Source organism: Polyodon spathula, chromosome 24 (assembly GCF_017654505.1).
Source record: "Polyodon spathula isolate WHYD16114869_AA chromosome 24, ASM1765450v1, whole genome shotgun sequence".
Classification (NCBI taxonomy): domain Eukaryota; kingdom Metazoa; phylum Chordata; class Actinopteri; order Acipenseriformes; family Polyodontidae; genus Polyodon; species Polyodon spathula.
This window is the reverse complement of record NC_054557.1, coordinates 24,684,475-24,709,806: the sequence shown is the minus strand read 5'-3', so window position 1 is coordinate 24,709,806 and position 25,332 is coordinate 24,684,475. Positions and strand designations below refer to the sequence as shown.

Here is a 25,332-nt window from a genome sequence, read left to right as displayed (position 1 = left end):
ACTGGTCAAAAGTTTTGGAACACCTCAATTTTTCCAGTTTTTATTGAAATTTATGCAGTTTAATATCTCAGTGTACTCTGAAATTAAAGCATAGAACAAATAAACAATTGTAGATAAAAAAGAAATCATGGAATTGTTTTGTTTAACAAAATTTAATCTAAATTTTTGACTCAACAAAGTAGCCACCTTTTGCAGATATAACAGCCAAACACACTTGTGGCATTCTTTCTACAATGGAAATCAAATATTGTTCGGAAAGTTCTTCCCAACACTGTTGCAGAAGTTCCCGCAAATGTGTTGCACTTGTAGGTTGCTTTGCTTTCACCCTTCTGTCCAGTTCATCCCAAAACAGCTGGATGGGGTTTAAGTCTGGAGAATGTGCTAGCCATTCCATGATTTGAAGCCTACTGTCTTGTTCTTTTCTTCTAAGGTAGTTCTGACATAGCCTGACGGTATGTTTTAGGTCATTATCTTGCTGTAGGATGAACCCCTGACCAACTAGGCGTATACCAGAGGGTATTGCATGGCGCTGCAAAATGCTGTGGTAGCCGTTTTGGTTCAGGGTGCCACTTACTCTGTGCAAGTCGCCGACTCTAAATCCAGCAAAAGAGCCCTAGACCATCACGCTTCCTCCTCCATGTTTGACAGTTAGTGTCACACACCGAGGAACCATCCTTTCGCCTACTCGACGACGTATAAAAACTCTGCGTGATGAACCGAAATTTTGATTCGTTGGTCCATAAGACCTTCTTCCAGTCTTCAGTAGTCCACTGGCGGTGCTTCATGGCCCAGGCAAGCCTCTTTTTCTTATTTTGCCATCTTAGCAAAGGCTTTCTTACTGCCACTCAACCTGTCAAACCTGCAGCTCACAGTCTTCTCTTCACAGTTGAAACTGAGACTTGCTTACTTCGACCACTGTTAAGCTGTGCTTGAAGCTGTTGTCCTGTGAGCCTCCTATCACGCAAGCTGTTGACTCTCAGAAACTTGTCTTCTGATTTTGTTGTGGCTTTGAGTCTGCCAGACCTCTCCCTGTCAGAGTTTCCTCCAGTTTCCAAGTGCCTTTTGATGGTGTAGGAAACTGTACTCACTGACACCTTGGCTTTCTTTGCAATTTCTCTAAAGGAAAGACCTACACTTTTAAGGGTTATAATGGTCTGTCTGTCTTCCTTTGTTAATTGCCTTTTTCTTGCCGTTATGATAGCAATATACTACTTCCTTCAGTACAATACTGTCCAAATAATGCTTAAGAGGGTGTAGTAACACAGTTTGTTCCAACACTGCTTTTATACAGACAGAGGGTTTGTAAGTAATCAACAAAAGTTGGGACACCTGTAGGAATTGTTAGCATCAACTTTCAAGGCTTAGTTTACTTCCATTGCTGCAGAACAGCTGTAAGTTGTTAACCCATTACTTGTTCCCTGAAAAAGGCCTTTTTGTATATCTCTGAAATGTACATTATTTTTCAGTTTTTGGTAACCTAAACTTTTTTTTTTAACCTCTGGCAGTTTACCGCTTACCTTTTGTACCATTTCAGGTTATTCACTGGACTTGAAATTTCAATACAAACTGGAAAAATGAGGGTGTTTTAAAACTTTTGACCGGTAGTGTATAATAAGACACCCTGCACACGACGCATTGATGTAGATTATCTGAGAACCTGTCAGTTTGGATGAGATTTGTTTTCTCTTCTCCTGCTGCAGCGGAACCCCAAGGCAGACGGAGGGATTTGCTTCACAGTGAGGTGAGTTCTGGGCCCCAGGTGTGAGAGAGAGCAGGTCAGTCTCTTAGCCCCATAAAGAGCAAGTGGCTATGGGATAATTCCACCAGGATTGTTGCATTTGCTGTGGCCCTCCAGTATTGCTAGGGACAGATTCTACAGTGGACTTCATTGACCAGACAATCGGTGAGTTCAAAGCAGACACCTGCAGGGCTGGCCTTTTTCCTACAGAGGCCAGTAGCTTATCGTCATCCGCTGTTGAGCTTCTGGGTGTAAATTGACAATTGTATTGGTCGTGGGATTGGAGGACGCACACTCCTGTGCGGAATTGCTGCAGTGAGGGAGCACAAGTTGTGTAGTCCTAAATTTGGGGGATAATTGGTGTAAAATAATTGGACACACTAAATTTAGAAGAAAAAAAAAGTAAGTATCTTCAAATGGCCCTTTTATTTGTTCACCATTCTCTTGTTCTTTGTGATGTTTGCAATCATGTTCAGTGCTTCTGTAGATCTTATATTAAGCTCTTGTCAATTTTCTCTATCTGTCTTTACCTGTCTGTGAACTTGACTTATAACTATCTAGGACTGAGCATGCCTGCTGATTGCTTTGTATTGTATACACCGCTACACAACTGGACTGCATGTCTCCCAATTATTAGTTTCTTTAAAACTGCTAAAATACGAAGCTGCAGTAGTTCCCGGTATAAACCCAAAGCAACTGGGACTGGACCGTGCTCAGATTAGTGATTTGATTGAGTAATAGCCATTTGACAAAACAGCTAGAGTTGCTGCTGCCGATGCCAGAGTTGTGGTTGCTGTCCCGAGGGAGGAGTAGCTGCCCCCAAAGCCAGAGGGAGAAGCCCCGCTGCCCCCAGAGCCAGAGGGAGAAGCCCCGCTGCCCCCAGAGCCAGAGGGAGGAGTCACGCTGTCTCCAGAGCCATTCTCAAAGCAGCACAATCCACAGACAAACGCATATACCAATTTAGTAAATAAAGCAGAATAATCTCAAATAAACTGTAACAACAAAGTGTGTAAATAACATAGTGAATGAATGTTGTTGTGAGTATCTCAGCTTTGTTTAAATGCTTAGTGAATGACTACACATTTCATTGTAGTTAACTAAACTGTGGATGTGTTTGAACTCGACAACCAGTTGTGTATTTCCACCTTGGGCCACTGAACTCGATTCCCTTGTGATGCTTTTGTTTTAATCTTCCAGATTAAGAGCTTGATGAGCAGAGCAGAGTACCTCAAAGAGCAGCTGAAGGTGAGATTTTTATTATATTGGAGACTCTCCGAAAGGCTTTCAAAAGGATGTTTGTTCTGAAAGAATTATACCAATATCGTGGTATCCCTGGATAGACAAGTGTCCCTCAGATATATCCAAATGAGTTATTTAACAATGCAGTTGTACCCCAAAACATTTCATCCTTCCCTATTAAACACGAAGTAGTGGTACATTTAAGAAATTCAGTGACAGACGTTTCAACTGTGTCTTTGTGTCCGGTGATGAAATGGTCAAAACGATTGTCATTGAGTTTCTAAATGTACCCCAAAATGTTACCCATTATCCAAATGACTGGGGTTAGGATATTTAAACCCCTTGTTTATTAATTATCTGTGTGTGCCTGAATAGATGATCTCCCCTCTTCAAAAACAAGCAACACATTTGAAGGGTTTGTAGTGGGGAACCTGCGCTAGATTTCTTGGCTGCTGTGTGTCTGGTGTGAAGACAATCTCCACCAGGGGGCATTGTTTGCAGTTCTCCCTGTCCTGGTGTGAAGACAGTCTCCACCAGGGGGCAGTATGTGCGATACTCCTTGTTTGTGTGCAAGGTTTTGAAGGCGTGTGTGTGTTGCAGATGAGAGAGGCCCAGACTGAAGCCACGATGGACAGGGAGCCTCTCTCGGAGTCTGTCAGAAGCTGTGAGTATTACAAACTGCTAGACAAGTGTTTCATCAAGCATGAGTACAAATACCCTAAGCTCTAACCACTAGACCACTCTGCCTTCCTCCCAGTCCCTCACCTCTAACCACTAGTCCACTCTGCCTCCCTCCAGTGTCTCAGCTGTAACTACTAGACCACTCTTTCTCCCTCCCAGTCTCTCTATTCTAACCACTAGAGCACTGCTTCCCTCCCAGTCCCTCAGCTCTAACCATTAGACCGCTCTGCCTCTCTGTCTCTCAGCTCTGACCTCCACTAGTCCACTCTGTCTCCCTCCAGACTCTCTAGTCTAACCACTAGACCACTGCCTCCCTCCCAGTCCCTCAGCTCTAACCACTAGACCACTCTGCCTCTCTCTGTCTCTCAGCTCTAACCACTCGACCACTTAGCCTCCCTCCCAGTCTCTCTGCTGTAACAACTAGACCACTCAGCCTCCCTCCCAGTCTTTCAGCTCTAACCACTAGACCACTCTGCCTCCCTCCCAGCCCCTCAACTCTAACCACTAGACCACATTGCCTCTCCCTCCTCCATACTGTGAAATAGACCTATAAACTACTTCTTGTGAAAGTGAATCTGATCCCTCCCCCCTCCTCCTGTAGAAGGGCTTGCTTCAATTTAACTGCGAGCTGACACTTCCTGACACCTGGGATGGTGGCTGGACTGGCTGTTGTGGGGGGAGGGGCTGGGGATTGATCTCTGGGCGCTCAGCTGTAAAGCAGCCCTGGTGTCTAGAAGCAGCCAAGCTGAGAGGCTGACAATGCCAGGGGCCAATATAGGTACCACTGGGCTGACAGCCTCCAGATTTTACTTTGGCAGGATTCCACTGCAGACTGCAAAATAAAATGAGAGGCGATGTGGGTTAGTAACAGCCATGACTGGGAGGCAGTGTGATCTAGTGGTTAGAGCTAAGGGACTGGGAGGGAGGCAGTGTGACAGTGAAAATCTCCTGTAAAATAAGAACAGTAAGTGCTGCTGCTGCTTGATATTTTGTTTGGAAATTGTTTTCCTGTTACTGAAATGTAGCTCAGTTTGATTAGTGGCAATGACATGGTTAATCAACAGCACACAATAGCAGACATACAAGAATGTTTTTTACAAGATTACATTTTATTTGGAGAAACTGAAAGCTGCTGGTTTAATTGAAAGCAGTTTGTGTTGGTTGTACTGCCTGGCTTTGCAGTCTGGTTCTAATTGAGGATTCCTGTGCTGTCTGCCTGGCTGCCAGAGAAGCACATTCCTCTGGAGCTTGGGGCATTGACCCAGCTGCTGAAACACAGGAACTCCACTGAGCTCCATTACTCCACACTGCACAGTGGAGAACTGTGGCAGCAGTGTGGATTGTATCACTTTAGAAACACTGCCTTCACTCGCGGGGCAGATAAATGAATGTAGAACTGTCTTTTTCTATTTTAAAGTGCATTTAAATGTACACATTTCCTACCGAAGTAAGAATGCCTGGGTGCAACCTTTTATTCTTCGTAAAAACCTCTTCAAAAATCCTCACTACGAGATATTTAGTAAGTTCCCTTAATTATGAAATATCTTGGTATCCTTGAACGGATCCTGTAATTGTCCAGTCTTTAAATAGAAGCAGTATTCTATAATTAGCTCTACAATGGTGACTTTCAAGACTTGAACTTTTAATGCAATACCAATCAGAGTCAAATAAAACAATGTATTTGAATATTGGACAGGTATCCATTATATTAGTTCACCACAGTAACTCTGCACTATAATTTAGCAATGTTCCCATGCTGTCATAGTTTAACAAGCTTTGCCATGTTATTAAATGTGCTTTTACCTCATTGGGCTTTACAGTGCTTCCCTGTTCTTTACAATGATTGACTATTGCCTTATTACACTTTGCTATGCTTTTACTTTAAAAAACTTTTACAAGGGGTCTATTCAGGGATGCCAAGATATTTAGTAAGTACAGAAGAAATTCCAGAATGAGAGTCTATTCAGACCCCCTGTTCAACTTTCAATGATTAAAGTTCACAGATATGCAAGGTGTTCAATGATTAAAGTTTGCAGATATACAGGGTGTGATTAAAGTTCATAGATATGCAGGGTGAGATTGAAGTGCACAGATATGCAGGGTGTTCAATAATTAAAGTTCACAGATATGCAGGGTGTTCAGTAAAGTTCATATATATGCAGGGTGTGATTGTAGTTCACAGATATGCAAGGTGTGATTGTAGTTCACAGATATGCAGGGTGTGATTGTAGTTCACAGATATGCAGGGTGTTCAATAAAGTTCACAGATATGCAGGGTGTGATTGTAGTTCACAAATATGCAGGGTGTGATTGTAGTTCACAAATATACAGGGTGTTCAATAATTAAAGTTCAGAGATACGCAGGGTGTGACAAATTTTTTTTACAAAAAGATTTAGAAGCGAGTAGTTTTTCGAGTTTTACGATTATATTGTAAATACAATGTAATTGTAAATCTCGAAAAACTACTCACTTCTAAATCTTTTGTAGTCATTTTTGTATTACTTTATTATAAATACATGTTAATTTGGATTCATATGTTGTTTTTTCTGACTTTATGTGAATGAAAAGACACACATTTGCCCGTTTTCCCATTGGAAATAGTGATATTTTGAAATATCACTGTCCTGGTCACAAAAGCAAAGTTTGTGGGGAATAATAGCCATTTTCTATACTTTTAAGGCATAAGCAATTAGGAAATAACACTTACTACCCAAAAACAAAAACTGTGTTACATAGTGTTATTAAAGTTCACAGATTTGCAGGGTGTTCAATAATCAAAGTTCACAGACAGAAAATGTCAACTGGTGTGAGGCCTCCCTCATATTTCAGAAATTTGCGCATGCACAATCATGGCAATATCTGCTTTAACAGTCTACCAATTTCCTCTGACACCAGTAATACTAAACCTGTGGGCTAGATCTCTCATTGAAACTTTTTTTCTGTATATTTCACAGTGTATTCAGGTACACCAAGATATGTATTGAGCATGGGATTGGAATGGGTAAATTAGCTGCAAATGCCCTAGTCATTCTGCATTTATTCATCTGTACCAATATTGTGATACCCGATAAGCTAGACTGGGGTTCTGATACTGTATCAGAGAATTTAAATCAGAATTTGGGATTTATTCGATTGATCTAAATACCACCACTGTTTAAATGATTAATACAGGCCCTGGGGTTGTGGAAAGCAAACATCCAATATGCAGGTTGGCTAGTCTTTTTAGTTTATTTATGTATGAATGTTATGATTCCGGAAGGTTCGTATTTGAATGATTTAAATGATGCAGTAATTAGATCCTGAAGAATCTGCTGCAGAAATCATGATGCTGATACTGTGAGAAGTTAATAACATAAGAACAAAAGAAAGTTCACAAACGAGAGGAGGCCATTCGGCCCATCTTGCTTGTTTGGTTGTTGGTAGCTTATTGATCCCAGAATCTCATCAAGCAGCTTCTTGAAGGATCCCAGGGTGTCAGCTTCAACAACATTACTGGGGAGTTGATTCCAGACCCTCACAATTCTCTGTGTAAAAAAGTGCCTCTATTTTCTGTTCTAAATGCCCCTTTGTCTAATCTCCATTTGTGACCCCTGGTCCTTGTTTCTTTTTTCAGGTCGAAAAAGTCCCTTGGGTCGACATTGTCAATACCTTTTAGAATTTTGAATGCTTGAATTAGGTCGCTGCGTAGTCTTCTTTGTTCAAGACTGAACAGATTCAATTCTTTTAGCCTGTCTGCATATGACATGCCTTTTAAACCCGGAATAATTCTGGTCGCTCTTCTTTGCACTCTTTCTAGAGCAGCAATATCTTTTTTATAGCAAGGTGACCAGAACTGAACACAATATTCAAGATGAGGTCTTACTAATGCATTGTACAGTTTTAACATTACTTCCCTTGATTTAAATTTAGCACTTTTCACAATGTATCCAAGCATCTTGTTGGCCTTTTTTATAGCTTCCCCACATAGTCTAGATGAAGACATTTGAGTCATCAAAAACTCCTAGGTCTTTTTCATAGATTCCTTCTCCAATTTCATTATCTCCGATATGATATTTATAATGCACATTTTTATTTCCTGCGTGCAGTACCTTACACTTTTCTCTCTTAAATGTAATTTGCCATGTGTCTGCCAGTTTCTTGTCTAGATCATTTTGAATGACCTTTGCTGCTGCAACAGTGTTTGCCACTCCTACTTTTGTGTCGTCTGCAAATTTAACAAGTTTGCTTACTACACCAGAATCTAAATCATTAATGTAGATTAGGAATAGCAAAGTAACCTAATGATCCCTGTGGTACTCCACTGGTTACCACACTCCATTCTGAGGTTTCTCCTCTAATCAGTACTTTCTGTTTTCTACATGTTAACCACTCCCTAATCCATGTACATGTTTCCTTGAATCCCTGCTGCGTTCAGTTTGAGAATTAATCTTTTGTGCGGGACTTTGTCAAAAGCTTTCTGGAAATCTAAATAAACCATGTCATATGCTTTGCAATTATCCATTATCGAAGTTGCATTCAAAAAAATCAAGCAAGTTAGTTAGACACGATCTCCCTTTTCTAAAACCATGTTGACTGTCTCCCAGCACCCTGTTACCATATAGGTACTTTACCACTTTGCATCTTATTATAGTTTCCATAAGTTTGCATATAGTAGAAGTCAGGCTTACTGGTCTGTAGTTACCTGGTTCAGTTTTGTTTCCCTTTTTGTGGATCGGTATTACGTTTGCAATTTTCCAGTCTGTACCCCAGTGTCAAGAGACTGCTGCACGATCTTGGTTAGCGGTTTGTAAATAACTTCTTTCATTTCTTTGAGTACTATTGGGAGGATCATAAGAACATAAGAACATAAGAAAGTTTACAAACGAGAGGAGGCCATTCGGCCCATCTTGCTCGTTTGGTTGTTAGTAGCTTATTGATCCCAGAATCTTATCAAGCAGCTTCTTGAAAGATCCCAGGGTGTCAGCTTCAACAACATTACTGGGGAGTTGATTCCAGACCCTCACAATTCTCTGTGTAAAAAAGTGCCTCCTATTTTCTGTTCTGAATGCCCCTTTTTCTAAACTCCATTTGTGACCCCTGGTCCTTGTTTCTTTTTTCAGGCTGAAAAAGTCCCTTGGGTCGACACTGTCAATACCTTTTAGAATTTTGAATGCTTGAATCAGATCTCCACGTAGTCTTCTTTGTTCAAGACTGAACAGATTCAATTCTTTTAGCCTGTCTGCATATGACATGCCTTTTAAGCCCGGAATAATTCTGGTCGCTCTTCTTTGCACTCTTTCTAGAGCAGCAATATCTTTTTTATAGCGAGGTGACCAGAACTGCACACAATATTCAAGATGAGGTCTTACTAGTGCATTGTACAGTTTTAACATTACTTCCCTTGATTTAAATTCAACACTTTTCACAATGTATCCGAGCATCTTGTTAGCCTTTTTTATAGCTTCCCCACATTGCCTAGATGAAGACATTTCTGAGTCAACAAAAACTCCTAGGTCTTTTTCATAGATTCTTTCTCCAATTTCAATATCTCGCCTATGATATTTATAATGTACATTTTTATTTCCTGCGTGCAGTACCTTACACTTTTCTCTATTAAATGTCATTTGCCATGTGTCTGCCCAGTTCTGAATCTTGTCTAGATCATTTTGAATGACCTTTGCTGCTGCAACAGTGTTTGCCACTCCTCCTACTTTTGTGTCGTCTGCAAATTTAACAAGTTTGCTTACTACACCAGAATCTAAATCATTAATGTAGATTAGGAATAGCAGAGGACCTAATACTGATCCCTGTGGTACACCGCTGGTTACCACACTCCATTCTGAGGTTTTTCCTCATCTGGCCCAGGGGATTTGTTTATTTTAAGAGCTCCTAGTCCCTTTAACACTTCTGCCTCGGTTATGCTAAAGTTATTTAAAACTGGATAGGAACTGGATGACATGTGGGGCATGCTGTCCGTATTCTCCTTTGTAAAAACTTGTGAAAAGTAATCATTTAATATGTTTGCTATTTTTTTTCTTCATCTACGTTTTTGCCATTTCTTATGTTCTTATGTTCTTCTATCTTGGTATACCTGAATACACCTTGAAATATGCAGAAAAACATTTCAATGAGCAATCTAGCCCACAAGTTTAGTATTACAGGTGTCAGAGGAAATTGGTAGACCGTTAAATAAGCAGATATCGCCATGATTGTGCATGCGCAAATTTCTGAAATATGAGGGAGGCTTCACACCAGTTGACATTTTCTATCTGTGAACTTTAATTATTGAACACCCTGCATATCTGAGGGAAGCCAATACAGATTTTCAACCACTCTGTTTTAAAAAAACATTTGCGAGTACAACAGTAAATCTATTCTAAATGTTGTGATAAAGGACTTCGTACTAATGGGCTCCTGTAGATTACATGACCCCAAAAAAGTATTCAGCCACCCCTGCTGATTTGTTGTGCTGGGTTAGGAAGTGTGTTGCCTGTTTTCCACGACTCAGACCCCATGAGTACTACATATATTCAATCCCTGTGGAGCAATCCATTTCTAGGAATGCTGAATGACTGGGCGGGACAGCCCCACTGTTGCATTTCTTATGTATGGTGGATGTTGTTGCCCCTTTGATAGTAAAAGGATGTCTTTGTAAATGTGTGTTTATTTATTTGTTGATGCGTTTGTTTCCCAAAGAGGATTAAGATGTTTGCATGCACACTAAGTAACGCTTTCATGAACCGTCCTCTTTGAATGTCTTCTCTTCTGTCCCAGCTTGTTGTGTGCAGTGACTCGGCCAGCTCCCTGCAGCTCTTCTTCCTTGTAATGAGGGAGCACAAGCAACTCACCCCCAGAAAAAGTCCCAGGGACCCCAGCAACTCACCCCCTGAACAAGACCCAAGGATACCAGCACTTCCCAGCAACTCACCCCCTGAACAAGACCCATGGACCCCAGCAACTCACCCCTTGAACAAGACCCAAGGACCCCAGCAACTCACCCCCTGAACAAGACCCAGGGACCCCAGTCTGGCACAGATTCCTCAGGACTGCAGCAAGCTCAAGACAATATCTGTCCCAGAGATCTGCTGATCAAGGCAATATATCTGTGATGTCATGAAGCTATAGTAGTTCAGTAACCCCTATTTCCAGATACTTTGAAATTCAGTTCTATGAAATGTCTTTAACAAAGAGGAATGGATGTGTGTGATGCAGATAGTAAACAAGATGTGGTCACCCGATTTAACAAAGAGAAACCCTAGTCTGAATAAGATCTGGTATTGCCTGTGATGTCTAACTAATGGGACAGTAATGGGATCAAAATTTTTACTTAAACAATTGAGCGCAGTGTTAAACAGTTAACTGCAATATTGCAGCATCCAAAAGGGCAAACAATGATCAAAATCGATCAAGTTCAAAAGTGTTATCTGAATTCTCATGAATCCAGTAGGACAAAAGAAACTATGGACTAGACTTTAGTATTGAAAAGGAATCAGAACAACACCTGGAGCTATATAGATAACGTAATGAAATGTCCAGTATGCTGGATATATTGCAGCTGAAGGTTATTTAATGAAATGTCCAGTGTTGCAGCTGAAGGTTAAAGATACAGGGTAGTGAGGATTGTAAAATGAGTTAGACCAGCTGCAGCTGCAAAGGGCTAGACTGGGGAGCTAGGTGAAAGAAAACAAGAACACAAGAAGAGGGAAGGGTTAGGAGAAGGGGTAGGGGTAGGTTTAGGGGAAGAGCGATGGGGTAGGGTAAGAGTTAATTGTAATGTGTTGTGGAGATTCTCCCTTCAGACCCTATAAAGAGATTCCCAGAGGTGTGCATCATGAGCCTGCACCCTGGGGCCTCGGATACTAGAAAACTTCTTCTATTAGCTTGACATTACTTTTGATAATCCTCCAATGTACCATTTAATCACTAACTGTGCTAATTTAACAATGCACTGTGTACTGTGTGCTGAGTCATTCAAATGAATGGTGTTTCTGAAAAGAGCGTTTGGGTAGGCAAAGTCATTCTAATCATTGGTCAATTTTAATTTATTGTTCAGTTTGATTATAAATAAACATAACTGATTTGTTAACTTATTTAATGAAATGATATGAACACCTGAAAGCTGTGGTATTTGGTTGTCAAATAAGTGTGATATTTTTTTAAAACTGGACTCAGTGGCTATGCTTTGTGGATAAGGGTGGCAGCATGACTTATAAATGTTGAATGAATGTTATCTGTGTAAAAATACAGCATGGGGTGGAGCAAACTGTCCCCCATCTGAAAACTGGAAAAGGCAAATTGCAAACAACAAAGAAAACCTGCACTGCAGTGAAATTAAATGTTTGATGTATATGATCTGTAAGCCTGTCTTTCATCGCAGCAGTTTTCTGTACATTAAATGTGTTAAACCTAGGTTTACCTTAAACTTGTGAGGATTTGTCAGGTACCCTTTGGCTGAGAAACATTTTAGGAAAATAGTCCCAAAAATGTTAGTAAAGGACCATATATAATTGGATTAAAAAAAAAACTAATTATTAAACATAACTTTGTACTTGTCAATCAATGCGTTTACATGGCAGTAATATTTCACTAGTATTCGGTAAACTAAATAATTTGAATATATATTCTGCCATGTAAATAGCATATTCAACATATGAAGAGGAATATTCCACTTCTGTATCCGAATATTGGGTGTAGGATATTCCACTAGTATGCGGAATACTTGTGGAATATAAAGCCACGTGAATGACTATGAAGCGTAACCCACAACAGACACGTGCAACAACAAATACAGCAGTAAACATGACGGCACATGCGAGAAAACGCAGCTACTTTTAGTTTGATGAAGAGACATCACTATTATTAAGGATTTTAAAGTCATAAAACAGCTTGACAGCAAGAAACAGAAGTGTTTAAAGGGATAGCGGAAAAAAATCATGAAGGTGGATTTGAGAGAACTGTGGATCAAGCTCATCATGTGATGTTTTAAAAGCACAGTACAATAAAGCAAAAAGCAACAAAAAAACAACAAAAGTGGGGCGAACATATCAATTTCTCCTTCAACCTTATGATTGACATGCTGAGTAATCACCCTTTGTCTTCACAGAGCCAGTACAGCATGTGAAAGTGCATCCCGTGAGATAGTGCACCCCTTCAACGCAGCAGTGTGCCTTAACTTATTTATCAAAAGTGCTACTCACCAGTAAGTATCAGGGCGCTGTATATATACAGTATAAAATGCTCTTATAATTTGAGTACAAAATCATATACAAAAAGCAAATATACATCAAAATTTACAAACAGCATACATTTACTTATGTACAGCTCTCGATAACAGAAATAGCTTTTTGAAAAAGCGACTATCATGTGATAGAGTTGGAACAAACTCCAGGTTGATTCAGTAAACCAATTAATTATGTTTAAAAGGGAGTGAGTGTGTGTGTTTCAGTGTGGGTGATAGTAGGAGTTGATTGGGAGAGTTGGAGAGCAAGAGAGTGGATTATTATTACGGTGAAACTGGGCTGAACTATTGGAAAAGGTAGTTGGATTACGATTTGGTTTTGGTGACAAGGTAACAGGCTTAGCCTGCCTTGTTATTAGTTAGGGAAACATTTGTTTAGCTAGGGCCCGAGATCAGGTTAGGTTTTATTTTGTTTATTTTGTTTTTGTTTGTAAGTAATAAACACATGCTATGGCATTTCCTGGCATCCTGTGTCTAGTATTTATTTGAAGAAGGAAAGCGTGTTTTTATATTAATATGTGTTATATACACAACCTACTCCACATATTCAAAGCAAAAACAAACAGAAGTAAATAGATAAGTACATGAAATAAAAATGGAAATGTCATGATTGCTTAGGTATTCAAACCCTTTGCTCTGGCAAACCTAAATTAATTCAGGCACACAAAATGACCTTAACGAGCCACACAATTAGTTGAATGGCCTGGGCAATATTAGTGCTTCTCATGATTTCAGAATAAAAACACCTGTCTCTGTGAGGTTCCTTGGTCAGGTAGTGAATTTCAAGCATATACTCAATCATGTAATGTTGTTGAAGCTGACACCCTGCGATTCTTCAAGAAGCTGCTTGATGAGATTTTGGGATCAATAAGCTACTAACAACCAAACGAGCAAGATGGGCCGAATGGCCTCCTCTCGTTTGTAAACTTTCTTATGTTCTTATGTTCTTATGAAGATCAAGGAGCTTTCGAAGCAAGTCAAGGATAAAGTCATTGAAAAGCACAGATCAGGAGAATGGTACAAAAAAATACTCTGAATATCCCTGTGAACACAGTCTACTCAATCATCAAGAAATGGAAGGTGCACTGTACCACCCAGACACTGCCTAGATCAGCCCATCCCTCCAAACTGAGCAGCCAGGCAAGGAGTAAACTGGCGAAGGATGCCACTGTGAGGCCAAAGACAACTTTGAAAGAGCTACAGAGTTCAATGGCTGAGATGGGAGAAAATGTGCATCAGTCAACAATATCCAGGACACTTCACAAAATTAGCCTGTATAGCAGGATGGCATGAAGGAAGCCATTACTAAAAATAAGCCATCATGGAGTTTGCAACAAAGCACCTGGATCTTGTAAAAATGTGGCAAAAGGTGTTGTGGTCAGACGAGACCAAATTGCAACTTTTTTGTCTAAATACCAAACATTACATTTGGCACAGATCCAACACAGCACATCTCCCAGTCAACACCATCCCTACAGTCAAGCATGGTGGTGGCAGCGTCATGCTATTGGGATGCTTCTCAGCAGGGGCTGGAAAGCTTGTTAGGATTGAAGGAAAAATGGAAAGTACAGGCAAATACTAGAGGAAAACCTGTTTCAGTCTGCTAAAGACTTAAAACTGGGGTGACAATTCACCTTTTAGCAGGACATTGATTCAAAGCACAAGGCCAAAGCTACACTGGAGTGGCTTAAGAATAAGAAAGTGAATGTCCTTGAGTGGCCCAGTCAAAGTCCTGACTTAAATCCTACTGAGAATCTGGAAAGACTTGAAAACTGCTGTCCATAAGCGATCCCCAAGCAACTTGAGAGAGCTTAAGCAAATCTGCCAAGAAGAATGGGCACAAATTGCACCAAGCAGTGTGCAAAGTTATAGAGACTTATCCAAAAAGACTTGCGGCTGCAATTGCTGCCAAAGGTGCTTCCACCAAATATTGAGTTGACAGGTCTGAATACTTAAGCAATCAACATATTTTAGTTTTTTCTGTTTAGTTTTTGCTGACATTTACTGTAACTTATCTTACCCTAGAAGTCTTCAGTTTGAGCATTCAAGTTTTGAATAAAATATTAAATTTAAAAAAATGTTTATGCATCATTTTGTAATTTCACAAAATGGTACACCATAGGAAGGGTCTGAATACTTTTGCAAGGCACTGTATGTATTTACTATGGTTATTATTCTACTGTACACTTGTTTACTGTAGGCTGTGTTGATGACGTGCTTGGCTAAACAGGGGCAACTCCTCTTCAGTCTGTCTGTCTCGTTATTTTAATAAAGACATAAGTCTGCATGCCTGCGTGAACACATTGCACTGAATTAACACACTGCACAAGCTTCTACGCAATCTCAAAATCTCAGATTCCATATCTGAAAAAAACAAAAACAAATAACTAAAATATACGTCCACACCGCCAGCTCTTTACAGCAAACAACAAACTATTCTACTGCAATCAGCACTCGTCTAGTTTGCTGTGGGAATCAAGGTATGCATGTGTTAAAGGCATAAAAGGAATATCCCGTTTACCATGTAAATTTCTTCTAGTTTATCTAAACAATGGTAGATACCTGAATGGAGCACTATTAGTGAACTGTCTGTGTCTTGCTTTGTTGTTGGTGAAAGACACTGCACTCTAATTGAGCTGACAGGCTGTCATTGGCTGATTTGTTGTTGCAAGTTCTTGCAAAATGTCCCACCCCTGGGCTATTTATTTGTGTTGTATGTTACGTGTAGTGTGTTAATGTTGGTGTATAGTCATTGGTACATGGGATATAAATGGGTCTGTGTAATACGAGTGGTTTAAAATGTATACTTGTATTTAGGCACGAGGATTGCACAGCACTTCACGTGCAGGTAAAATGTAATAATATGCGAGCACAAGGAATTGCACTTTATTAATTCACGTGCAGTTGTACCGAGACTCCAATTGAATGATTGATTAGCAATCGAGTTTCAGTAGAGCTGCATAAAAGCAGCATGTTTTCACTCAGTCAGGGTTGTGTGTTCGATGAGTAGAGAACGGGATTGGAGACGGAGGTTATAATAATTAAAGTAAATAATAGCAGCTCACCTTGTTTGTCTGTGTAGTTCGTTTTTGTTGGTCTCTTTGTTTTGGCTGCCAGTGCCGTGTCCTGTGTTTTGTTTGTCTTGCAACCTTTTATTTTCTGCTCTGTTTAATTATTAAATGCTGAGCAAAAACAATCGCTCAGCTTCACCAAACTCCACCTCTCTGCTTATTCTGTAATGGTTCCTCTTTCTTGTCTGACGTCACCCACTACAGCCGTCTTTGTGACACAGGTACAGAACTGGTTGCTTTCATCAGTGTAAAGTATTGATTGGGTGGTTTTGGCAGATAATATAAATTTAGACCACTTATGTATTTGTTGATTATTTGCTGTCCAGTAGATTTTATTAAACAGCTCACAATGAAAAAGCTGGCACTGCATGGATTGAGTTTAAATTTGATTGACAGTTAATGCTGTGTTGTTCCAGCAGGCATCTATGGGGTCCCATTTTTTCCAGATTTAACTTAAATCTTGTCTTTTTTCCCCAGATTTATAAATGTGAAAATAAATATATATTTTTAAAAATTGTACATTCAGATATAATTTATAAATCTAGTTACAAGATTTAAGATTTAGCTAAATATTTAACTGGCCAGTAAATCTGCAGTTCGTATGCAGATGAGCTCTGCCCACTTTGTGCTTTCACACAATTTCATTGGTTCGGTAGCTTAAATTTGCATATTTTCCAATTAGCTTTACAAGAGCCAATCAAATCATGTGAAAGCACAAAGCAGGAAGCTGATTGTCTAATAGCACAGAATCGCTTTCTAATTCCATTTGAACATGTTCATGTTGTTACGTATTTTATTTCTGAGTTGCTGTAACAGCTTGCTTGTTCATTACCTCCAGTACTGCTGCTGCAGCTTGTAACAGTAGGAGCAAGTAGCTTTTAATGGGGACTTGTGTTCCTGCTACTGAAAACTACCTTTGGAAAACATGAAAGTGCTTAAAAAAGCTTCAACAAAACAGGAGTGATTCTGAACATTGCTGTGAGACTATCTTTGATTTCAAAGTGTTTTTTAGTCCAAAACCCAATTTACATTACTGGTGTATCTTTAATTGCCCCCATTTCATCATGAACACATCAAAAGGCCGCACAGCTTCTAGTTCTTTCTTTGCTCAAGCTGGAGAAACTGTCTTTGCTATCATTGGCCTTTCTACCCCTGTTGATATTGTTAATTACCTCAAGAGGCTGAGAGTGACTGAGAACAGATTGCTTATTAAGGGGGTAGGCTAATCCTTTAGGGAGCCCGAGCCCCCAAAGCCCTCATCCCAGCCCCCTGCCCTTAGGGGAAAGTGAAAGGGAGACTTCAGAGCCATGAATGGGACATTGTGCTGCAGGGAAACAAAGCTGGCACTCTGTCCCATGTGTCTGGGACTCTCAGGTTCACAGACTCTCCGATGAAAACCGGAGCCTCTCTTTAAAATGCAGCACACTGCTGCCACTGTAGCCCTCCCATTTGTTTTGAATTGAATTCCCAAAACTCGGCCCAATCTCTCTCTGTCACACACTGATTGAAGGTCACTTACAGTCTGTAAGATACAGTAATGGATGTTGTCAGACAAATAGTGGGCGACATACTTCTAAGCCTATCATCTCAGATTTTTAAAGGGCTCTCACTGTATTTTATGTTGTACCTGTTTCTGTGCTGCTATTTCTCAACACACACACACACACACACACACATCTAGAGACTCAGCCCCTGCCTTGAGGGACGTGCCATCTGCACAGACAAACACTGTCTACCCTTGTGAAGTCACAGAGATCTTTCTGCTTTCCAGTGATTGTTGCTGAATACTTGCACACAACTCTCAAGGACCGTTCACACCAGACGCGGCGCGCATGCCGTCTCCTTGTGCGTCACTCTGCAGTCACCCAGACCACTGTTCACACCAAAGGCGGCAGGGGAAAGTCAGTGGGCGATCTGTTGTTATGACACAGCTGCATGTACAAGCAACAAACAGTAAATCCCAATGGAAAGGGGAACCTACTCCATAGTTTAGCCTTCTGTGACATTGCTGGCTTACCAGTGTACAGTTTTAGGTAGTTTTACTGAAGGCAGACGACCATCTTCCCTCCTTGAAGCCACCCTGAATTGAACAACCCTCCTGTCACTACCTGCAGCACAGGGGGTAAGAGCAGCCCTCCTCCTGTAACTATGCATCATAGGGGGTATGAGCAGCTCTGCTCCTGTCACTCGCTGCAGCACAGGGGGTATGAGCAGCTCTGCTCCTGTCACTAGCTGCAGCACAGGGGGTAAGAGCAGCTCTGCTCCTATCACTACCTGCAGTGCAGGGGGTATGAGCAGCTCTGCTCCTGTCACTACCTGCAGCACAGGGGGTAAGAGCAGCTCTGCTCCTGTCACTAGCTGCAGTGCAGGGGGTATGAGCAGCTCTGCTCCTGTCACTAGCTGCAGTGCAGGGGGTATGAGCAGCTCTGCTCCTGTCACTAGCTGCAGTGCAGGGGGGTATGAGCTTGTTTGTTTTTTTTTTTTTTTTATAATATACTGATCGTATTTTGCAGATAACATTGAAAAAGGTAAAATTTTCAACATGAGTGTGTGAAGTAATAACCTTCTAAATATCTTAACCCTTTCTGGGGCCTCTGTATGTCGTTCTGCACATCCCATCCAATTCTGGTAAGCTATTTGGCACCTTAGCTGCGAAATACTGTCCCTGCCAAATAGTGTCTCCTAGCCGTATTTTTCACTCCAACACAATTTTAATAATAAAGTAATAATGTGCAATACGTTATCGTATTGATTGGATATGTACTTTGTTTTACATTCTTAGCTTTGGAAGATCGGACAACATTTATACTGATAACAAACAATTTTTTTTTTTTTTTGTTCCTGGGTAGTAAGTGTTATTTCCTAATTGCTTATGCCTCAAAAGTATAGAAAATGGCTATTATATCCCACAAACTTTGCTTTTGTGACCAGGACAGTGATATTTTGAAATGTACCTATTTTCCAGAACATTCCAGATAGATTCAGTGCTGAGTAAACTTGGAGTAACTTCTAGAACTTTCTAGAACTTTCCAGTAATATAAATAGTAGTATAAATACAGGGGCCTTAAGCCCACCAGTTCAGTTTAGTTCCAGCTGCCTAAGTGGATACATATCTGCATTTTTCTGAGATGGCATCAAGAGGCTGCAATGGTGGCATTCCTGATGGGTCTCCAAGGCGGTTTTACCAAGTTTCCCTGCTATCTTTGCCTTTGGGACAGCAGGGACACCAAGGCGCACTACCACAGGCGGGACTGGCCACAGCGGACCGAGCTCTCTGTGGGGAGGAACAACGTCAAGTGGGAGCCACTGGTTGACCCCCGGAAGGTGCTGATGCCACCACTGCACATCAAATTGGGCCTTATGAAACAATTTGTCAGCGCTCTAGATAAGGAGTCGGCAGCCTTCAAGTACCTTCAAGACTTCTTCCCTAAGCTGTCTGAGGCAAAGGTCAAAGCCGGTGTCTTCGTTGGACCACAGACAAAGAAGATCCTGGAGTGCAATGAATTCCCCAAGAAGCTCACTAGTAAGGAGAAAGCGGCTTGAAACAGCTTTGTCGCAGTGGTTGGGGGCTTCCTGGGCAATCACAAGGCCGAAAACTATGTGGAGCTGGTTGAGACTCTGGTGAAGAACTACGGCACAATGGGCTGTAGGATGTCCCTCAAAGTCCATATCCTTGATGCTCATCTTGATAAATTCAAGGAGAACATGGGAGCGTACTCTGAGGAGCAAGGCGAGCGCTTCCACCAGGATATACTGGACTTTGAATGCCGCTACCAAGGACAGTATAACAAGAACGTGATGGGAGACTACATTTGGGGGCTGATTCGTGAAAGTGATTCACAGTATAATCATAAATCTCGAAAAACTACTCACTTCTAAATCTTTTGTAGTCATTTTTGTATTACTTTAGTATAAATACATGTTAATTTGGATTCATATGTTGTTTTTTTCTGACTTTATGTGAACAAAAAAACAGTTTTCTCATTGGAAATAGGTAAATTTCAAAATATCACTGTCCTGGTCACAAAATCAAAGTTTGTGGGGAATAATAGCCATTTTCGATACTTTTGAGGCATAAGCAATTAGGAAATAACACTTACTACCCAGAACAAAAATTGTGTTACATAGTGTAATCGATGCATTTACTACTGTAACGAAGCAGAACAGTGACTATTTACCTTCAATGTGTGGACTTACTAAATGTCAATGCAAAACCATTGCAATTAAACTTTTTTTTAGCAGACAATATTCAAAGATGGCGCAAAACATAAACTAGGCGCGCTGACTAACTAACAATGACACTTTCTTCCGATTACATTATTTGGCATAACACCGGCGCTGTGTGCCTCTGGGCTAGGTGATGCTAATTCAGCTTTAACCCGCTGACCTCTCGCCGCCGGGGTTCATTCTGTGTGCTTCTGAGCACTGGCTGGAGATCAGGCGTGGTGGTATAACTTGCCCCGTGCACATTGCGTAACTCGCGGACGCGGATAACTGCAGGTTTAATATAACCACATAATTTTAAATGTATCTATGTTTTTAATTTAAACTCCCTTAAGAATAAAATAAATAATTAAACCAAAAATCCCCCAGCGATCTAATTCCCAGGTTGAAATTTAACAGTGGCTGTCTTTCGTGTTTCCAAACTCTTGTCATTTCTCTTAATGAGTTATTTGTTTAAAATATATTTCTCAGCACTATACCTTCTACAGCTCCAAAGCGTGTTAGTAAATATATGCGTTTCTCAAAGAGGTCGCACAATTTAAATACAGACTGGTGCACAGGTGTACCTTAATATATGGTCACGTGAGTAAAACTGATGACAGGTCGTATAAAAGATAACAATAAATAAGATGGTGTGCATACTGACGAAATTATCAATTCATAAAGCATTTATCCTATGAACATAACGGAGAATTGATTACACTGCTTACTACGGGAAGCAGTGATAGGCTAACTCAAACTCGAGCAAAATTCGGACTCGTACATTGTAAAGAGGCACGTTGTCTAGATTAGCTAAATGGTAACTAATTTGCACTCACTGATATGCAGGTTATTTCTTGTGAAGAATTGCTAGCCGCCAACAAACCATTTACTTGCCACGCTCCCTGCAGGGCAGTCTCCACAGCTAACACCAGAGCCTCTCAATAGAAACTCGGGAGAACAACTCCCTATGCACTGAATGCTACGTCTCAGTTCAAATATATCCCAGTTCATTGAGAAAGGCTAATTGTCTAAACGTGTGTCATTTAACTTACTAAGTGTATCTTTGTATTTCTAAACTCAGCACTATCGCGCGTTTAATAATTCAGGTTTATACCGAGGTAAACGTTTTCCAAAGCGAAACATTTTTATTTTCCAATATATACTTCAGGATGAATAATATGTAAAAACACGTTCAGAACCTTGCAATTGTTTCATTTTTTTTTATTTGAAAAACACATAAATAGCTTTCATTTATTTTTTCCTGTACAAAAAAAAATAACTTTTTTTTTCAAAAAGTTACAAATGTAAACATTCACATAAATCAAAAATAACCATTTTGATAGTTCTAAAATCTTCAACTGAAAATTAAAAGCCGTTCACTTTTCACTAATGAATAAAATAATGAATAAGGCTAATGAATAAAATAACGCCCTCGTTATTCAGAACGTGTCCACGTGACCCCGAAGGAATGCATACAAATTCAGGACAAAGTCAGCTAAACATAAACCGGTACCCGTAACTTAAATTTGTTCTGAAGTACTTCAAATAGCCAAAACGTCATGAATCGTTCATATTAGTAATGCTGCCTGTCCGGATTTAAAACCAAACTTTAATAAACAGCAGTTCAGATATGCACGACTGAATCATAAAGTTCTGAGAGTAAGATGAATGCCGAAAGAACAGCTTATTCGCTGCTTTTTTGTGACCTGAATACAACAGGGCAACTAAAACATAAACATATTCTCGACTAAAAGCAGCGTGTTTATTAACCCCCATTAACATGTATTATTAACGCGTCATATCCAGCATTATGGTTATCCAGTATATGGTTTGAGAAAGAAATGAGCTCCCATTGTTCCATTGATTTAAACTTACAAAATCCTCCTTGTAACAGTTTATTGGAAATCGTGCATCTAAAAAAAGTGTTAAATTTGTCAAATGTGGACTCTGGTTAACAAGAACTGTCCTTGAATTTTATATATGATGTGCTGTTAAAAAAAATTAAAAAAAGGATCGGTTACTGTCTTCTGGCAAAACACTTAAAATTGTCATATTAAATAAGCAATTACGCCTTCAACTTTTCCCCGTCTCGTTTCGTGTAACCCTGCGTCCAAGACCGGACTCCTCTGCTGCAAAAAAAGGGGGAGAGGGGAGAAGGGCAAAGAGAGTCCTTTTCAACACGAATTTCTCGAGGGGGAGCACTTGAGTTAATTTAACTACTTGATCTGAACTCCTTGCCTGTTCTCTTGAGGTTCACCACAAATATTTGAAGTGTGATCGCCACAATGCCAGCTCTGGAGTGTCGAGGAAAGGAGAGTAAACAGAAATCAGCACCCTCGTGTTTGTCTAAACTCTTAATACCCCCAAGAAGAGCTCTGGCACGAATGTTACACGAGTTGCTTCCACGTGTGCACTCTGTTTATCCAGGACAAGCGCGAGAGCAAAGCGGAAAATACCCATGTCCTCCCCTCTCGGTCCTTTTATAAAAAAACATTGTCTCGGGGGGAGAATTTAAGAATTTTCCCAAAGGCTATATTCCAATGTGGCGCATTTAATAACCAAGATTGCTGTCGTGAAATATATAATGTAATGAGTCCAAATATCACCTTTGTATCCTCGAGAATTAAATACTCTTCCGTTTTAAATCCATTTGTTTTGAGCTGCCAGTCAGCAAAGCAACCTCCAAGCCAGTATCAGCCCGAGCTGTAGCCCCACTGAGACGAGGAACGGCGGGTGATTTGAGTACACCGTATCCGACTCTACCTCATCCCTGTCGGGCCTGAGCTCGTAATCTTCGTCTTCATACAAATCCTCTGCGTCTGGGCCCGTGGTGGAGAAGCCCTGGTCCCCAAAGCACAGCTTCACCATGTTTTCCTTGACCACCTCACAGAAGGGTCTCTCCACCCCGTCACAGACGCAGCGGTTGAGGAGCACTCCGTTTGGGATGAAAAGCATCTGCTGAATGGTAGTCTTGCACTTTAAGGTGCATTTTCTGCCGTTGAACAGTTGCCCACAGTTGGAGAGGTAGGCTGTAAGCATGGGGTGGCAGCCAGGTTCTTCCTCGCAGCGTTGGCGGGCTTCGGTACACCCAATACCGGACGCATCCCCGGGATACCTGCGGGGCAGACAGGGCTCAATGGCTCGCTTGGCCCTACTGCACTGTCCGTCCTGACCGCAGTCACAGCTCTCCAGATCCGGGCCATTCTGGGTCTGGTTCAGTCTGACCAGGGCGCTGATGCAGTGGCTGGGGCACTGTCTCCTGTTCCCTTTCAAGTAAACATCGCAGGCTGTTAGGTATTGATTGTACGCCAGTTCGCAGTCTTTCTCCTGCTGGCACCTGAACAGAGCTTGCCAGCAAATATACTGGGCATCGAGAGTCACCAGTAGCCATCCTAAAAGCGCCAAGGCGCCGCATAGAGTTCTCATGGCAAGATCGAGCACTGCTCTCTGAACTGCAGCCGTGGTTCCGCTCTATCCCTTCTCTTCCTGCTCCTGCTCCCGCTCGGTGCTTTCAGACTAGCCTCGTTTCACAAACCAATGCGAACCAGCCAGCAGCATTGCGGTTACTTCCACTGCTGCTCTCCCTTTCCGCCTGTGAGTTACATTGAGCTCAGACGGACGCTGTCTACAGTGCACCCACCCTGTCACTTTCCTTTACTTCAGAGATTAAAATCACGTAAGCGCTTTTCTCAGAGGAAAATAAATCCACACAGTGAGAGAATAATACCAATAAAACATTATATATAGACTGAAATCATTTGCACAGGAGAAACGTGATTCCAAGCAAAGGAGAACGGTAAGAACAAAACACCGCAGCTTTTTATAAAGAAAAGAATGTGGAATTTAAACCACTCTCGAGCTTTGTCTGCGGGTTCGGGCTCTGTCAGCAGCAGAAAACATCATTTTGTCTCGGTTTATAGGATGCAAATTGTGCGGTTTCTCAGCAGCACTCGTCTTTCCAACTCTTCGCTCTTTCTTTCTTTCCCCGAGTACCTGCAGCTTTGTCCCTCACTGTTGCGCTTCACGCTTCGTTTACTTATTTTCCATTCAACACCCCCACCCCCTCTTCAAAACAGAGAAAGGAAGACTTTTTTTTCTTTGGTGTCCTGCTCGCGGATTGGCTCTCCTTGCCAAGTCATCCCTGGGATTCATTCCCATGGTAACTCAATTTTTTGGCAATCTGGACACGTCACATACAGAATCAAATGTTTCTAAATGTTATGAACCCGCAACCTGTGTGGTCCCTTCAACTTTCTCCCCTCCTTCGGTTACTTTTAAAAACATCACTAGAGGGAAGCAAAGCATAACATTGCTGATCTGCTGATGCTGCCTGTGTGTATTTTTTCCAGTATACACATCTCTTAAATGCTACATCTGCAGAATACTTCACAACGACACGCGAGAAAACAAATCTGTTTCTACTTAGCAATAAATTGAGGCGCAAATTTAAGAGGCTGAACTGTGTGCAGTTATTGCAAACTAACTAACGAGCTGTGCGTGTGGGAAGGGGGGGCACTCGCCTTGCTCTCCCCCTCTCTTGGATGGAATTTTTAAGCCGTGATTGATAAGAGTGAATCGACGAGAATAGCATTTTCTGGTCCGTTTCATTTCCTTTGTGTTCGATTGGCCCTGCCTGCAATAGTGCTTTCTTGGCTGAGAGATTGTTCACGCCTAGCAGGCTGTGAATGGAGACAGGGTTCACAGCAATATATTTTACACTCTCTCTTTTCAACACACACTTGAAAACTGCCATAGAGGCAGGTCTCCTTGCTATTGAAATGGAAACTAGTGGAAGTTTTTTTTTTTTTTTTTTTTTTTTTTTTTTTTTTTGTGAAAGGAATGGGAAAGCCACAGCGATACTCGGGGCTCTTTGGCTGTTTTACAAAACAAAGTTTCAAACTTCCTTCTCTGAAGCAGAGGCCGCGTTAGCTCGTAAAGCGCCAGATGGTGCTCGAAATTGGCCATTTGCTGTATAGGAATGGAACGCCGCGCCGTTGTTGGAGTTCAGGGGAACTGTTGGGAGGACGTGATTGACATGTTTACTACACTACGACGCCGTTACAAGCTTGCCAAAGTATTAAGTGCACTTAGTATAATAATAACAACGAGCAGGCTAGAAATATACTTGAATTCGTAAGGGGACACGGGGGAAATGTCCCCCTCTCATAACTGATACAGG

The 25,332-nt window shown here is 41.1% G+C and overlaps 2 protein-coding genes across 3 annotated transcripts in view; one reads left to right on the top strand and one right to left on the bottom strand.

Annotated features, from left to right (window-relative positions):
• ulk3 (unc-51 like kinase 3) overlaps positions 1-13,234 on the top strand; it is a 92,623-nt gene extending 79,389 nt beyond the window's left edge. For both annotated transcript variants that reach the window (XM_041226053.1, XM_041226052.1), the window contains 4 exons: positions 1,701-1,741; positions 2,936-2,983; positions 3,578-3,641; positions 10,413-13,234. In XM_041226053.1, the coding sequence (XP_041081987.1) occupies positions 1,701-1,741; positions 2,936-2,983; positions 3,578-3,641; positions 10,413-10,429 (170 nt within the window). In that variant the 3' untranslated portion in view covers positions 10,430-13,234. The remainder of the gene's footprint in view (positions 1-1,700; positions 1,742-2,935; positions 2,984-3,577; positions 3,642-10,412) is intronic.
• An 8,260-nt stretch (positions 13,235-21,494) lies between these two features.
• LOC121298831 (growth arrest-specific protein 1) lies at positions 21,495-24,209 on the bottom strand. The gene has a single exon (XM_041226078.1). It carries the CDS (start codon positions 23,577-23,579, stop codon positions 22,821-22,823), a length of 759 nt encoding a protein of 252 aa, XP_041082012.1. The 5' UTR covers positions 23,580-24,209; the 3' UTR covers positions 21,495-22,820.
• Between the last annotated feature and the right edge of the window lie 1,123 nt (positions 24,210-25,332).

Excerpts from the sequence above, each read along its gene's own strand:
- LOC121298831 (XM_041226078.1), bottom strand. The coding sequence starts at position 23,579 with ATGAGAACTCTATGCGGCGCCTTGGCGCTTTTAGGATGGCTACTGGTG.